The 16222-nt window shown below is 38.2% G+C and overlaps 1 protein-coding gene and 1 long non-coding RNA gene across 6 annotated transcripts in view; one reads left to right on the top strand and one right to left on the bottom strand.

Annotated features, from left to right (window-relative positions):
* LOC121232387 (BTB/POZ domain-containing protein KCTD5-like) overlaps positions 1 to 12291 on the top strand; it is a 40439-nt gene extending 28148 nt beyond the window's left edge. For 2 of the 5 annotated variants that reach the window (XM_041120195.1, XM_041120197.1), the window contains 2 exons: positions 816 to 874; positions 6409 to 12291. In XM_041120195.1, coding sequence (XP_040976129.1) covers positions 816 to 860 — 45 coding nt within the window. In that variant the 3' untranslated portion in view covers positions 861 to 874; positions 6409 to 12291. The remainder of the gene's footprint in view (positions 1 to 815; positions 875 to 6408) is intronic. The other 3 variants (XM_041120196.1, XM_030001287.2, XR_005931424.1) reach the window with 2 other exon arrangements.
* On the bottom strand, positions 1970 to 16172 carry LOC115335533. The gene is made up of 3 exons (XR_003921457.2): positions 15924 to 16172; positions 14436 to 14817; positions 1970 to 6513 (listed from the first exon to the last, which is right to left on the bottom strand). It is a non-coding gene; the product is annotated as an uncharacterized LOC115335533 (long non-coding RNA).
* Between the last annotated feature and the right edge of the window lie 50 nt (positions 16173 to 16222).

Here is a 16222-nt window from a genome sequence, read left to right as displayed (position 1 = left end):
GTCTTCCTAGTACTTTTACAGCAGATTGGGTTAGAGAAATCAAAAAACTGCCAATATGTAATTTTTATTGACAAGCACTTTAATTAATAGTACTGGACTTTCAGAATAGGAAGAGCATTTTCTGATAGGCATCTAATCAAGTTTCACCTTCATTCCTTCTTAGAGACTTTTCTTCTTGTGTTTTCTTTTTTTGGAAAACAGTTTGCATAGTAAGTTAGTAGTTGACTTCTGTGTAACCTTCTAGTACACCTAAGTGAAGGAAATTAATGGCATTTGGGACATTGACTTAAATGGTTCCAGTGCTTTTACTGGTTGTCATGGCACTGCTGAAAGATAACCTGTATTCCCACGAGCATTCTTCTCTCTCATACTACTTTATTGAGCTGTCACTCTTGGGACAAATGACCAAAACTTGTTCATCATGTTTGCATCCAAAGTTAGATTCTCAAGTACTATCCTTTCCCATCCGTGGTGAAGAGTACACGGAGTTAAGGTACTAGCTTTACAGTTTTATTTAAATTTTTTCCATACTTACGGTCCCTATTGTTATGTTGGATGGCACTATTGGCTTCTATCTGCTGACTTTAGGACATTTGAAAAAGGAAATTTTCATGAAATCTGTAATGTTCCTCCTTGAAATTGTCTGCCATCATACTTTCTTACAAAGAGTGGGGGTCCCAGAAAAAAGTAAATAAATGTCATTCCCAGATGCTTCAAGTGTAAGTGGACTGTACTTTGTTGCAGCTCTGACTCACTTGCAATCTCTTCTTTTCCATTCCTTTCTCTATACTTGCTGCATGCTGCATGCCACTCAGAGTGAGGATGAAGAAACGGATTACGATATGAATGACTCAGATTAAGTGTAAATGTCATGGTGAGCACTAGCTGCCCTAGGATTTTACCCAGATGCTTTTCTGCCCCATCCAATTCCTACCCCAACTAGTGCTGTCCTTTGGCTAGTCCTGGTGGTGTGTGTGTTTGTGATTATAGTTGTGGCATGGTTAGCAAAGATAGAATTCCTGTTCTGGATCTTGCTTCTTTGACAGAATAATTAGTGTTGGTGTTATAAGCTGTATTGTGATTGGTTCCTTTAAAGCTTTGCTGAGAAGAAAAGTTCTTCATGTAGATTCTAGGGTCAGAATTGCTTTTCATTTTTATTTTCTGTGCACCAGCTTTACTGTCAAATTTTTTTAGGTGTAGAGGCATATGATACAAACTTAAGTATACACTTTTAAGTAAATGTCTGATTTGGCAATAAGTTAGCAAACTTGACTGAAGTACAACATAGTGAAAAGATGGTCTTACCTGATTATTTTGAAACTAATAGTTTTTGAATCAAGACCTGGCAAATATAAGTAAATAGTGTGATCTTGATGCTACAGTTATATTTATCACAGGAAACAACTCTCTCCGGGGAGGGATCAGGTCATTTCCACTGTAGTTTGACATCTTACTGAAGATCAAGGTACTGTCAAAGTCACAAGTGGAAGAACACAAAAGTTGCATCAGAAAGAACAACTTTTGCAACCTTTTCCTGATGTGTCTGCAAGCACTGCTCATATTTATTCTGCTATCCAATTTCTAGAAGATAACTTATCATTGACTATTCAGTGGTACAGTATGTGGGTAGTCACTTGAGCCTGTATAAATTGAAGATTTTTACCATTGCATGAGATTGAGCTCCAGCTTCTCACCTATACACGTGAATTTTTTAGCTGTAAAGCAGCCTTATACTTATCTCTGAAGTGTTGCTTCCACATGGCTGAAGAAGAACCTACATTATTTTCTTAACTGATGCTAACAGAAACTACTGCTGAGGTAGAATAAGATTTTTTGCCCAGTCTTCAGAAGTGGCTGCAAGGAGTGGATCAAATCTGAAGCTTTATTGAAAAAAATAAACTGGCACTGTGCCGGAATTGAATGCAAGATTCTTAAGCTGCCCGAGAGACAAATAGTCCTTAAAACACTATTCTGTCTGCAGCAGATTTATTTTGAGTGGGAGGAAACAATTCTCATGTTCTGCTTCCCTAAGAAGCAATCATACTGAAGCCCCTAGGATATGAGAGTTCATTCAGCATTGTTTAGAGTTTATAAGTCAACTTTGGATCTGGTGCACCTGGAGGAAAAACAGAACAGAACACTGCAGATCTGCACCAAGGTCAGGACAGTCCCCAGTATCAGTACAGACTTGGTGATGAATGGATTGAGAGCAACACTGCAGAGAAGGACTTGGGGATACTGGTGGGTGAAAAATCGGATGTGAGCCAGCAACGTACACTTGCAGCCCAGAAAGCCAATTATCCGGGGCTGCGTCAAAAGAAGCGTGGCCAGCAACTCAAGGAAGTGATTCTCGCCCTCTACTCCGCTCTCGTGAGCCCCTACCTGGAGTGCTGCATCAGCTCTGGGGTTCCCAGTACAAGAAAGACATGGACCTGTTAGAGTGGGTCCAGAGGAGAGAGACAAAAATGGTCTGAGGGCTGGAACACCTCTGCTATGAAGAGAGGCTGAGAGAGTTGGGGTTGTTCGGCCTGGAGGAGAGAAGGCTCCAGGAAGATGTTATTGCAGCTTTCCAGTACTTAAAAGGGGCTTATAAGAAAGACCGAGAAAGACTTTTTATCAGGGCCCATAGTGACAGGACAAGGGGCAACGTTTTTAGACAGAAAGAGGGTAGATTTAGATTGGCTATAATGATGAAATTCTTTACTGTGAGAGTGGTGTGACACTGGAACAGGTTGCCCAGAGAAGTTGTGGATGCCCCATCCGTGGAAGTGTTCAAGGTTGGGTTGGGTGGGGCTTTGAGCATCACTTCAAGCATCTCATCTAGTGAAAGATGTCCCTGCCCATGGCAGGGGGGTTGGACTAGATGATCTTTAAAGGTCCCTTCCAGCCCAAACCATTCTGTGATTCTGTGATCTAAAGTGTGTGGACAGAGGAGCATTATCAGTGAAGTCACCTGTTAAGCTAGTAGAGCATGTTCTCAAATGAAAACTTCTTCCGTGCCTGGTTCTGCTCCAGACATACTCCCTAATCCTAGCTATTAGCAGTTTGGGAAAAGACCTGCCATAATTGTTTTCAAATTTTATTGACCTCTGTTAGTGCTGAGACATCTTCTCTTGGCATTTTTGCCCAGTAACCCACTAAAATTTTTAAGACTAGGCTTATTAAAGAGTTTTTCAGGAGAAAAAAAAAAAAGGAAGAATTTCGAATTGCAGAACAGAGTCAGTGATCCTTTCAGTATTTAGTAAGTACAATTTTGATAGAATTCTTGATAACTGAAATTCAATTTCTTCTTTGGACGAAGTCACTGCCCATGACTACAAAAGATCCTCTTTCACAGTTTCTGAACAGAGGTGGATGGAACACCTCTCATGAGAGCTTGCTGATCAGAAATCATTTCCCCTTTAGTAAAGGTAGGGGTTACAGAAGAAGTACCAAGCAAAATGTGTAAAATATTGCCTGCTCTGATAGAATTTTCTGCTTTACGTTAGGTTTACTGGCTCAGTGAAGTATGCAAAGTTCAGCATCCAGATCTGACTTAGTTTTATCTTATTGTATGTGTTCCTGAAGCTACAGAAAATAGTTCTAAGACTACTGCTCTTAGAATTACTTTTTATCTTCTAGAATAAACTCAAATGTTTCATTTTAAATTGGAAAGATTCACAAAATGAATAGAACCAATATTATTTTCTAACTGCACAGGTGCTTATTTCAGCCATGTTTTTTTTTCTGTTAGAGATTGTTTCACTTACTACATTTGCTGGGTCAGACTGTTATCCATTATGTGGCCATCTACTCCAGCACTTTGTGAAAGCTGTGACCAACAGCAAATAGTCAAGGAAAGAGTTTAAGTATGAAGCACTTATAAAATTAACTCCTGATATATTTCCCCACCTTCCAGTAAGCCTCAGTTTAGGAATTTTGGCTTCAAGCCTGCATCCAGATCATTGTATGAAAGCTACAATGACACTATGGTACCTTGAGCAGGTATCAATGGCACTATCTTCTGTAAGTTTATCTAATCTCTTTTGAATATATTATACTAGCAGTTGCTGAGCAATTTTTGGGGCCTGGCTTTTCTTCACAGAATTCACTTGTATCTTTCTTACAGTTTCATATGACATGCTTTTTGCTTAGTACACATAGTAAATTATTTTCATGAACTAAGCAATGTTTGCATCTAAACTATACCCTAAAGCATGTATGTCATGGCCCATGGGAAACATCTTTCTGTATTTTGGAAATTTATCAAAGTAGCTGCAGTGACATCTGGCTTGATAACTTCAAAATAATAATACTGAATTTGAAATGAAAAAGAACTCTGTATGCACAAAGCGAGTTCCAGGTACTGCAGTAAGTGCAGTAAGCAAGTGACAAAGTGGATTTTTTTTTTTTTTTTTTTAATTAAGCTAACATTGAACTGTCTCTGAACTGACCCTGAGGCACACAAATGGTGATGGGTTCTTTATGAACTCCAGTCCTTAAAAAATCCCATGGAGTTGTGCAAAGCAGGTGAAACCCTACTTGACTATAGTCACTATGAAAGACATATTAGGCTTGACAACTGAGAGAGGCTGATAGGTTAAACTATCAATGTTTTAACAATATTAAAAATAAACCAAATAGCTGGACTTTTTTTATTTAAGACCATACATGAAAATGCTGTGCTGTGTTAAGTGGCTGCCAACCTTTACCCTACAAGCACAAAGATTGAAGTGTTTGTGTGTGCTGTCAGATTCTGTGGGTCCTCTGGGATGGAATGTGCTACTGAGTACTAGCATCAGGTGTTTGTCTTAATATCAGACTACACTGAAGGAAATTGTACATTGAAGACAGCTATGCCATTGTCCAGGGATGGTGCCTTTGCTTTCTTTCAGCTTTTGAAATCACGAGCCCTTCCCAGCACTAGGAAAACTGTCAAGAAGCAAAAGAAAATGAAGTATCATTAGAGATACTTTTACTTACAGATTAACATTAAGTACTTGTGCTCAGTACCTTTGAAGCTTTGCTTAGTGCTTTATTTGGCTACTGTCATGACTGGTTCTACAGTTTGCTTAAAGGCTTCCCTGCAGTATTATGCAGCCCAAGAGTTGACCTCATTATTGCTGATTGCCATTCAGTTTAGAGTGGCAACATGAGAAATGTTGTTGCTTGGACAGTCAATCCTAAGACTTGGATCCTTTCCTCACTGGAGGAGCCAAAGAGAATTGAAACAGAAAAGGGAAAAAATAGTCAAATTGGAAGTAGAATAGGTGGTCTTCAAGTTTTAAGATACTATAGACAAGGATTGCTAGGTTTTTCAGGGGTAGATATTTTGTTTCCATTAGACTTCAGTCCCTATGTTTAATATATACCTTTTAAAGTGAATATTAAACAAACCAACTGCTTTTAGGGAAAAAAAAAAATCCTTTTACTCACTATCATGGGAATCTCAGTTCCTTGGTAACAGTGGGATAATCAAATTCCTTAGACAGAATTTTTGAGAAATATATTCCTCCTCATGAAGTCAGAGCCTGCATTGCCTGTCAGCTGCCTGCCTTGAGCGTTTCAGAGGATAATGATGGACAAGGTAATGCATGAAAAGTTCAATGTGCTATGTCCTGTGTCCACAGAAACAATTTTCATGTGGACAAGGATGCCTAAAAAACTTGCGAGATCTTGCATGAGCAAATAATATTAATGTAAAAATATTTTTAAACTGCTGTCAGAGTTCATATAGCTGGTCAGTCCAACTGATAAGCTTTGTGTGTCTGAACAGCATAGTAAAAATCTGTGAAGAAATGTAGTTGGTTGACTTTAGTTCATGCAAAAGACCAAGCCTGGGCATCTGTTTCAGATTTTAAATCAGTCTGTTGATTTAAATCTTGCCAGCTTGTACTCTTGGCCTTTGAAAACTTCCTGCGTCATCTCACCCAGTGTGTCATTTGTGCACATTTTGAGTTGCTAGTTCATGTTTTCATTACTAATTTGTGGGACACAATTTGCAGCTGAAACTTCAGAGAGTTAAGGATGTTTTACTGGAACAGGAAAAATGAAGCTTAAATTCAATCTCTAATAAGCACCCAAGTTCATTTACCACACAGGACCTAAGTATCTTCAGAATTAGGATGAGGCGAAATGGCTTACTTTTTATATCTACCAACCCTTATCTTTGGTTATATTAATCATACTCAATTCCTAGCAGTGATTTACATCTGTTTTCATTATGTTTGATGGTAGACATTGTATGTATCAATCTGTCTTTTTTCAGCCTTAAAGCACAGACTGCAGGAATGTCCATGAACCAGCTCCCTGACACTTTATCAGTTATTTGAAATAGTCATTATATTGCTCTTTGACCTCCTTTGACCATGCTTTAGGAATGATCTTGAACGAATTTTCATTCATAGAATTTTTACTGGTCTGTTTCAGATTTTGCAAGAACGAGGTTCCAGGATGTGAAGACAGTATTGAACGGTGACAATTTTTTCTCTTTTATTCCAAGACGCAGTGAATTGTCACACTGAAGAGGCTCAGCTGCAAAAGAAAAAAATCTGATTTAGACAATTTTCTGTTGATCTGGGTTCAACCATTTTTGCCTATAAGCTGGTGTCAACTGGCTGAAAGCATTGCAAGATTACATAGTGGGAATAGACGGTGTGGGAGTGTGTGTTAAGTTTTGGTTGTAGTGCATGGTTGTAATCTCTTGTGGGCTGACTGATGCTGGTCATTTGAAAAGAAATGACCATGCACTCATATTTAACTCTGAGACATGTAGCACTTAACGTCTGGTGCTTGTTGACCCAACGTTGATCAGTTCGGAGACATTTTCCTATTAATCATTGTAAACATTTAAAGGACAATGTAATTGGTGCTACACACACACACACACACACACATTACAGCCCACAAATGCAAATATTTGGGTCTACATTGTTTCAGAATCAGGGGCAGCCCCAACTGACTGTGTTATACTGCACATTCCTTATGGCTCTGTGACATACTCTGTTAATAACAGCCTAGGAGATCAACTGAAACTAGCACATAATAAGTTACACAACAGTCAAAAGGTTTCTCTAAAGGAAGGGTGTATATATTGATTGGATTTATAGCATATTTTAATACCCAAAGGGAAGACTAAACTCGGAGAAAATCATCTCTGAAAATTTCATCTGAGTTGTTCTTGATGTTCCTTCTGTTAAAACAGTCTCCTCCTGCAAAAGTTATGCTCCAGTCTTAACCAGATGTTTGGAAGGGGAATCAAAAAATTCACTTAAAATGAACAACTGAACATTCTGTTTCTTTTGAGATGTTTGTGCTCATATGTGTGTTTGTGCTTTTATAAAATGCCTATAAGCATTGAACTCTGTGGATTATGGTAGAGATTTTTCAAGAGCTGGAGGTTGTACAGAAATATGGCTGGCTAGTTCTAGGTCCCTATCTCTATGACTGGGATTAAAATCAACCTTGAGTGTGAACACAAGCTCATCGATTTGAAAAACTTAATTACTTCAGACATTCAGGATAGCTGTAATCAATCTTTCTCTTTCTGTACTGTTTCAACTATGCAGTTGAAGAACACTGTTTGAAAACATCTGGTGCAGCTTTATTAGTTTGTCCTTGATGAAGGCTAATATACAAGACTGGAGCTTTTTAATACACTATGTTTTGAGGAAAATCTTTAACACATCTTTAAAACACTTAATGAAATTGATGATATAAAACTCTGCTTCATTGATTTATGAAAACAGTGGAAGGGAGTTTCAAAAAGCTACAAGATTGTTTTGAATTCTAAAGACATTATGTTTTCATTCTCAGTAACTTCAGAATTCATGCATATAATCCTTTACACAAAAGTGTGATTTTCAAACACCCAGGGTCTACTTTTTTTTTTTTTTTTTTAAAAAAAAAGGACTTGCTATACATTGATAAAAGTTTGGCAGAAACAATTTGTAAAAACCATTTCTACTAAGCAGGTTAAGCAATGGGCTAAATGTTTTGTCCATGCGTCTAATGCTTGAAAGGGTTTGTAATGCATTTTGCGACTTGGATGTGGTCTGCACAGGAAGCTGCTGGCCCCTCCACAACAACACATAAAATGTTTGTCTTTTTTTAAGATGTTAAAACTGAATTGAATTTACTAAAAATGTAATTGTGTAAGGGGAAGTGTTTATACTTTTGTACTTTTTTAGGCACCCATATTTTATCAGTTTAAATTTAGCACCCAAATTTCCCCTAAATAGTAACAGGTTATCTTGTGTATCTGAAAATAAGCATAACAGTTGTCTGTGTTAATTGCATATTAAAACATTTCCTCTGCTGCAGTAGTTACTGTGTTTTTAAACAGTATGACTCCACTGAATTCTCTGAGCTCCCTAGCTCATGGAATTGCAGCCAACCATGTTTCTTGTTGTTTTCTTGATGTGCTCTACAGAGTAATTTGGCATTGGCCTAAGTGGATTTTAATGCCTAAAATATCTGTTTTACAATGATCCTTCTGAATCAGCATTTCTGCTGTCTCTCTTATTTAACCCAAAAAAGACAGAAAATTTTATTTCATAAAGTGACATTTTCAAGAATGACAGCAGCAAAGCATGAGTAACAAACCGAGCAAACTGAACAAATTTAGAATATGTAAAAGAGTGGGGTTTTTGAAGTATGTTTTTTTCACTGGAGTATTTTCAGTTTAAAAACATGCTTTTATGGTGAGATTACCTGCAATCTAGTTTACATTGTATCCCTGTTGTAGCAAATTTGGGGGAAATGAGTGGTTAATCATTTTGCACTTTGTTTCCAATACCTCACAAACATTTTAAGAAAGAAAGAACAAAGAAAAAAAGAAGAGAACTTTAGTAGGCAGGTACCTTGTAAATTATTTTAAATATGCTGTTGTTTGACACCACCTGAACTAACTACTTTCCTGTTCTTGCTAATGTCGTTATTGCTTTAATTTTTGTGAGCATGTGAGGCTTTCAGATAGATGGAAGTGCTACCGTATGCCTTTTGAAAAAGGCATTAAGAATTGATCCGTAAATAAGTGTGGTTTCTTTTTATTTGACTCTTGTAATTTCAAATAAAGTTAGCTACGGTAACAAGGTAATTGCATTAGAGTCCAATCTACATCACCAGGTTTTGCAAACATTGCTTCGTCTGTTAAGATCTTGCAGGATGAGGTAATGTACCGATACAGTTTAAACCAGAGTCCTTTGTCTGTTTCTTTTCTGTCGTTTGGAGAGTATTTACCTCAAGAGAACTGCCTATGACTATGTAAAGCTGATGGGTTCACTAGGGGGCTGTAGTTGAAAAGCTATACTACAAAAGCCTTTGACGTGAACTCTAGATTTACACAGCTCCTCTGTTCTTAAATCAAAACAGTATGGCAGGTTAGAATTTAAGATCCTAAGCACAAGGAGATCATAGCAGAAGAAAATAAAGCAGGAAGGGAGAGATACCAGAACATAACAATTAATCAAGGTGACCTCTCATGAAAATGTAAATTCTATGGAAGATTTAACTTTCTACCCTTTTGCTATACAAATATTTAGTGAAGTTGTTTGGCTTGTTGTCCATGGAACAGGAGGTTCATTCAGCAGATGATTAGTGGATTTTCAGTGAAATTCTTTAAAGGCTTTTAGATGACAAACTTCTTGCAAAACTTGTTTAAAAACTGAGAAGTTCAAATTTACCATAGCAACTTCTTGCTTTGAGTTAGGAAACATATACCATACTGTTGTCCTTAAGTTTTGTCAGAGGCTAATTTCTGTACTGGAGATGACATTTTTATATTAAATTTCTAGCAATGTGAATGCACAGTTATGATTGATTAGAACCAGGACTGTTTCCTGTAGATACCAAAATTGAATCCATCTCCTCTTTCTCTGAGAGAGGGTTGGGTTTTTTTTTTTCAGGAGAAAAAGGAAAAGTTCTAGCAGATTAAACAAAAAAAAACTTGATTGCAGCTATGCTTAGGGAACAGGTCTGTTGAGTAGGATGATGGTGTTTTCAGAAAACTGCTTCTCAGAACAGAACACTGTATTCTGTGAATGTCTGTTGAGGTTGTTGAGAGTTGTCAGTCTCTTTTTGAGCCGTAGAGAACTACCACCAGCAAATTAACACACATTAATTACAAATTACTATTTTTATTAGTATTACAAAAATGAACTTGGAATGCAAAAATGCAGTAGTATCTGATTGAATGAAATTACCTAGAAACTGAATTATAATGTGTGTTGTCCAATCATTCAGGTATACTGGAATACATTCCTTGAGAAGTACTGAGAGAAAAGTGAAGTACTGGGGTTTTCATGGAGATCAAAGTCAAGTGAAAGAGAGTCTGGAGAAGCAGCCTGGGGTTTTGTTCACTTGAGGTGTGATAAAATCAAAAAGTGTCATTCTCCTATTTTATTCTCTCTGACCACATCAAAAGAATCTTTCAGGTTTTTCAAATTAACTTCTTCCATCAGCCCTGAAAGGTGGGGCCCTTGAAAAGAGGTGAGATTTTGTTATGCCTTTAACAGTACCTGTTAGCTCAGGACAGTAGGATTAAAACTTCTAGCGGTCATTGGAGAAGTGTCTTTTCTAACACAACAATTTTGAAATACATACGGTCTGAGGATGCTGCCTGTTACTTCATTATAGTTTAGACTGCAGTTATCGCCAGCTTTAAGGACAATCGCAGGATTTTACCTGAGTTTGTGTGTATAATTACTGATTCTTAAAATAGCCTAAATATTCAGTTTAAAAAAAAAGCGGAAGGCTGTCTGAACTCAGTGTCATATAACTTTTGTTTCTTTTGGCTCACAACAATTAGGAGCTGTCTTTAAAGGCTTCTTACTGAACTGAGGCTTTCAAGGGCTAAACAGATCTTACTGTTCAGTTTGCCTAGATGAGTGTCAGACAGAAGGAACTCTTTCCATTTTCAGTGCAGAAATACTAAGGGCTAAAATCCTTTCCGGGGCTAATTTGAAGTTCCGGAGACATACAATGTTTAAAAAGCAGCTAGTCTGTTTTTCTTTCAACTCATGGACTCTAAAATAATTGTTACAAATGGCTGAACCAATTGCAGATATAAGTGTTCATATATGGCTTGGAATTTCAGTATGCGGCTTGGAATTTGAGTATGCAGCTTTGTAAGGAATACATCAGAGAAGACAGTACACTTGCCCACCACTTTATTATTGCCTGTGTTGAAATCTAACAACTTTTATGAATAGCACTGGCAATAGAGAGACTTTGAGGAAGATTCTGCCGCAGGAAATTGTCGCTGAGTATTTCATTGCAATTTAGCTGTCCTTTACTTTAGCAAGGCTTACCAAGGCATAAACTTCTCAAAAGTTAAGTGAATGGATACTGCTGCAAACATAGCTTTCCGGGCCCATCAAAGGGTTCTCTTTAGGATGTTGTGTGTTAATAACTACTATAATGAGAGAACCTTTTTAGAAAGTTATTTTGCTACTTTGGGGGTGGGTGGAAGGGGAGGAGGTTCTGTGACAGTGCTCCTCTGCTTGCCTTAGAAAGCTGAGCCTAAATTTTGACCTGACTTAACACATGTTGAGATTTCCAGGCCTGGTCATCTGAAATGTAAGAGTTAATGTATTTATGTACATGATTCTTGCTCCTTTTGAAGATTTTCCAAAAGCTTATGCACAACTTTACTCAAACTTAACTTGGCTTATGTATACTTGCTAGGATGAAGCAAGTGCCAAGGCACTGTAAGAGAAATGTTGCCAACCTGTCCACCTGGAACTGAAAGATCACCCAACTGAAGGAGTATCAAATGGCAACTATTTCCAGCTGCTCCTGTACTGAGCCTCATCTGAGCCTAGCTATGAAAAATCTGTTTCCTATGGACTCTCTAGGCCCACCTACCCAATTCAACAAATGCTCTTTTTTTCCCACCCCCCCAAATCACTGGTCTCAAAATCAGTTGTGCATCAGCTGTTTATGTTAATATCCAAGCGGCCATACTTGCACCGTGTTATTTCCTGGATAGTGGATTAGCAAGAACACTTTATTTTGTGCCAATTCATTATCTCTGAAGTGTTCTTACTGCAGCAAAGTTTGAGTTTTGATCTGTTTTAATGGTTTTGCATTAGCCAAAACTCTTAGCACAGACATAGACAAGAAACTGAATCCATGGAATTTCCCTGGATAAAAATCAGCTAGGGCTTCCCAAATCATTTGAAGATGGTTACAGTTAACCATCATTCTTAAAAACATACAATTAAAATGTGTGTGGGTATTTTTTTAACCTCCTTTTCATAACACTAGTGTATTGTAAACTGCATGAAATAAACCTGTTTTTTCCCTTTTAAACTGTGATGTCTTTAAATTTTTCTTTTCTAAATCTGTTGATGTTGACATTAACAGTGTAATATGACTGATACTCCTATTTTAGCACTTCAGATATAAAATGTAGTTGCATTTTTCTGCAGTGATTCAAAGCAGTAATACTTTTTCCTTTGTAAAGGAGACGTATCCTTTTCTGCTGCCCCAAAGGCTTTGTCACAAAAAAAGTCATGTTTATTCAGATATATATCCGCTGGGAAATTAAGGTGTTTTCCTTGGCGTTTGCTATGACTGTTGCTGATCATTATAGTAAGACATAGTCTCTTCTGGTATAGATATATAATCAGACAAAAACACATGTAGGAAGTTTTAACTAATCACTTTGCATACATTTTCTTTCACACGACTCACAAATCACCCTGCTTAATATCACGGATTTATTTTAGAATCCAGTACTTTGCTTTTTAATATAAATGCTTCTTTTGTCTGAAAACCTAAGGTAACTGAAATTGACACTTCATAATAAGGCCAATATATAGTATTAGAAATGTAAATAAGAAGCCACTTAGTACATGTTTGCTGCAAAAGTTTTAAAGATAGAAATGGCTGAAGGAAGTAACTGATTAAGTACCAAGTACAGGTTGCTGAAATTATTCAGGCAGTTTGACAGCTGTGCCCTCTACAAGTATAGAAAAGTTCATAATTCAGTATTAGTATTGAGAAGACCACTGGACTGCTTATATTCCAAAATGGTAGTAAGAATTAAGTGTGAGAAGCTAAGACCTGTGAGTTCTAAAATCTTAGAGGCTGTACAGTTACATATGAGGTGAATTTCATCTTAACAGTTTTAAATGCAAAACATATTCTAATCTTTCCTTATATATCCAGCAACTTCAGTAAAGTGGTGTCATTTTACTAAACTGATTTCCTGCATTTTAATTGCATTTGAATTTTACTAAAATAAGTCCTAAGTACAAACATTGCTTTAGTAGAAATTAACTAATCATGTGCATCTATATTTTTATCAGACTGTCTTACTAAAAGTATTTGCACTTTACAGTCAACCAGCACTACTTTCAATCCAAATTCCTACTATATGTATCTGTAGCTTCAAGTGTCTTCACCAGTTAGCAAAAGTGAGAGCATAAAAGGGACAACTGTGTACGCTAAACCAGAAACCAGTTAATAAAGGCAACATAAATGAGTAAGTCGTTAAAATCCTGTTTGGATCTTTTGTAACATTTAGAGTTTATTTGGAGCTAGCTTTCCTTTCAGTGGGAAGTTTCACTTCAGAAAGATGAAAATGACCCTGCAAATTCACGTTTCAGTGTGCTGAAGTCTTGCCTGGCAGTCATAAACACGTAGTCCATATTTATGTGACGTTCTCTGAGACTGCAATCTGCACAATTTCATGAGATAAATCTTGCGAGCAGTGTGTTAAGTTTCCCCTATAACCCGCTGCTTTTGGTAATGTCACTGGAATCACTGGAAAGGGTAAACAGGGGAGTACATGTTTGTCGTGGTTCCACTGTGGGCATTTGCTACTGGCAAAAGATTTTTTAGCTAGAATGATCTTTAGTCTGATTTGGCATAGCCATTGTTGCACTCCAACAGCCTGCTGAAAGTCTCTATTCCAAATTAGTGCCAAGACACCACCAGACATTCCAAATAAATTTTCACCAAGTAACATGCTACTGAGATGGCTTCCAGTAACTGCTTAGTGAATCAGCCTGCAACTGGTGTTTTCATTAAGATCTTTGAAACTCCCTTCTTTCCCCAAGTCATTTGTGACTGTCAGGATGTTTTTCTGTATACCCAGCTGCTAACTGTCCTCCAGCACTTATTGGTTAAAAGGAATAAAGAAATTAAGGCAGATGCTGCCATAGGTATCCATGCATTGGGAAAAGAGAAAGCTGGGCAGGAGCAAGGGCCCACAGGAAAGCAGGTATCCTATTTTACATCCTTATGATATGTAATTGGCTAAAGCACAAATGTGAACAGGAACTGCTCATTCTAATAGAATGTAATTACTGTTAAGTAGCTCATTTATGGAGAGAAGCTAAATGAGGACTTGATGAGAACAGGGCAAGTGGTCCAAGGATTTGGTTTGCTTATATGAAGGTGCAATCATTATTTTGCATTCTTAAACATTTCTGTGATATGTCACTTACCATATTTCTCACTGCAATAGGAAGATGTTGAAACTGCCCACCTGCATGGGAGGAATTCGAGCCTAAGGCCAGCCTTCACCAGTTGAGGTGAATCCAAATACTGAAAAGTCAGTTTCAACTGAGACATCAGCCTGGTAGATGTGTGATTCCAAGCACAAACTCAGACCCATCCTGGAATGAGAGGTTTCTTTGATGATGTATAGCTGTTACAGGTATGCCTGTGGAAGCTTTGGAAGCACTTTGTCCTTTTCCATCTCTGCTGGCAATAAGGTCTCTTAAAAACATTAGCTAGTTGACACAACTTTGAGATTTAAAACAAAAGTCTTGCTATGTCAGGCAATACCCATTCCTTTGACAGCTCAATGATTTTCTTGAGACCAGCCTAGAGAGATACGAAACAGAAAGAATGCTCACCTTTTTTATCCTTTCTGTAGGAGTCAAAACCAAAATAAATTTAAACGAGAATATGAATTGTTCAGTGGAAAAAAAAAAACCTGAAAAGAGCTATAACAGGCCACTTAGCTCATCCCCTTGGCTAAAGGCAGGAGCGGCTACAATTAAAACATGTGTTGTCTAACTTGCCTTCAAAGCCCCAAGTAATGAAGACTTCATACCCATGCTCTCCCCATTAGGCAGCCTAGTGTTGTAGTATCTTTGCCAGTAGAAGGATTTTTTTAATACTTCACCTCAGTTTTTCTTACTGTACTTTAAACTGATGACATCTTGCCCCCTCTGTTATGGACGTGAATCGTAGATTGTTGCCTTACCCTGTGCAACAGCCTTTTGTTTTCTCAAAGACGGTTTAAAGCTCCGTATTGCGTACATCATGTTTGAGGTGATACCATAGGCAAAAAAATTAACAAAATTTTAAGTGGGAATTTTAAAAGCCAGATAGAACAAAGTATAAACAAAAAAATGTCCAGCAATACCTAGATTTGTTCTGCCAGCTTTAGGTGCCAGTTGTAACTGAATTCCAGCTGCCTGGGGTTATGAAGAAACAGAATTCCTCCAGTGGGTGTTTTAATGTGCCTAAGATGAATCACTCTTGCAGGTGCCTGCTCACTAGGTGGGATGTTGGGCAACAAGGTTCCTAACTTCAGCATGTATTTTGATTAGGGCTGATTCAAATTTAAGTGATTATTTATTGAAATAGTTAATTCTAGAGTTCCCAAGAAGAAAAAACATTTTGAACTTTAATACCACATAGAACGTAGTTCAAGAAACGTTAACAAATGCAGACCAGTGCAAGGCATGGCTAAGCAGAGGTTTCAGGACCGAAATTTCCCGTTTCATTAAAATTACAAAAATAAGTTGGACAAGAACAGAATGTGATTCATACCCTATATGCCACCAAAAATGCATTCTTAGACGCCCCTCCCCCCGCAAGAAAAATCCCCAGTGGAAAACAAAAGCCACAGAGCATAAAGCTTCTTAAAAATTAGGTAAAACAAAAGCAGATTTGGGCCAAACGCACAACTAAAGACTGACCAGAGGAAGCCTCAGCAAGTCTCTGCGCTTTCCAGCACCCCACGGACGTGGGGACAGCCCCAGACTGACGGCCAAGAGGGACGGTCGCCTGTGGCACGGCCGACAGCGGCATTCCGCTGCGGCTCCTCAACCAGCCCCGGGCTTCCTGCCGCCTCAGAACGGCGGGGAACCGAGTGACTGCGGCGGCACCGGCGGCCGGAGCCGACGAACGGCGAGCCGCGGCGGGGGCCGTCCCCGCCCCCCGCTCCCTCTGACAGGCTCTCCCACCTGCCCATCACCTGCAAAAGCCCCGCCAGGGG

Source organism: Aquila chrysaetos, chromosome 25 (genome assembly GCF_900496995.4).
Source record: "Aquila chrysaetos chrysaetos chromosome 25, bAquChr1.4, whole genome shotgun sequence".
Classification (NCBI taxonomy): domain Eukaryota; kingdom Metazoa; phylum Chordata; class Aves; order Accipitriformes; family Accipitridae; genus Aquila; species Aquila chrysaetos.
The sequence above is the reverse complement of the archived record's forward strand: the minus strand, read 5'-3'. Positions and strand labels throughout refer to the sequence as shown.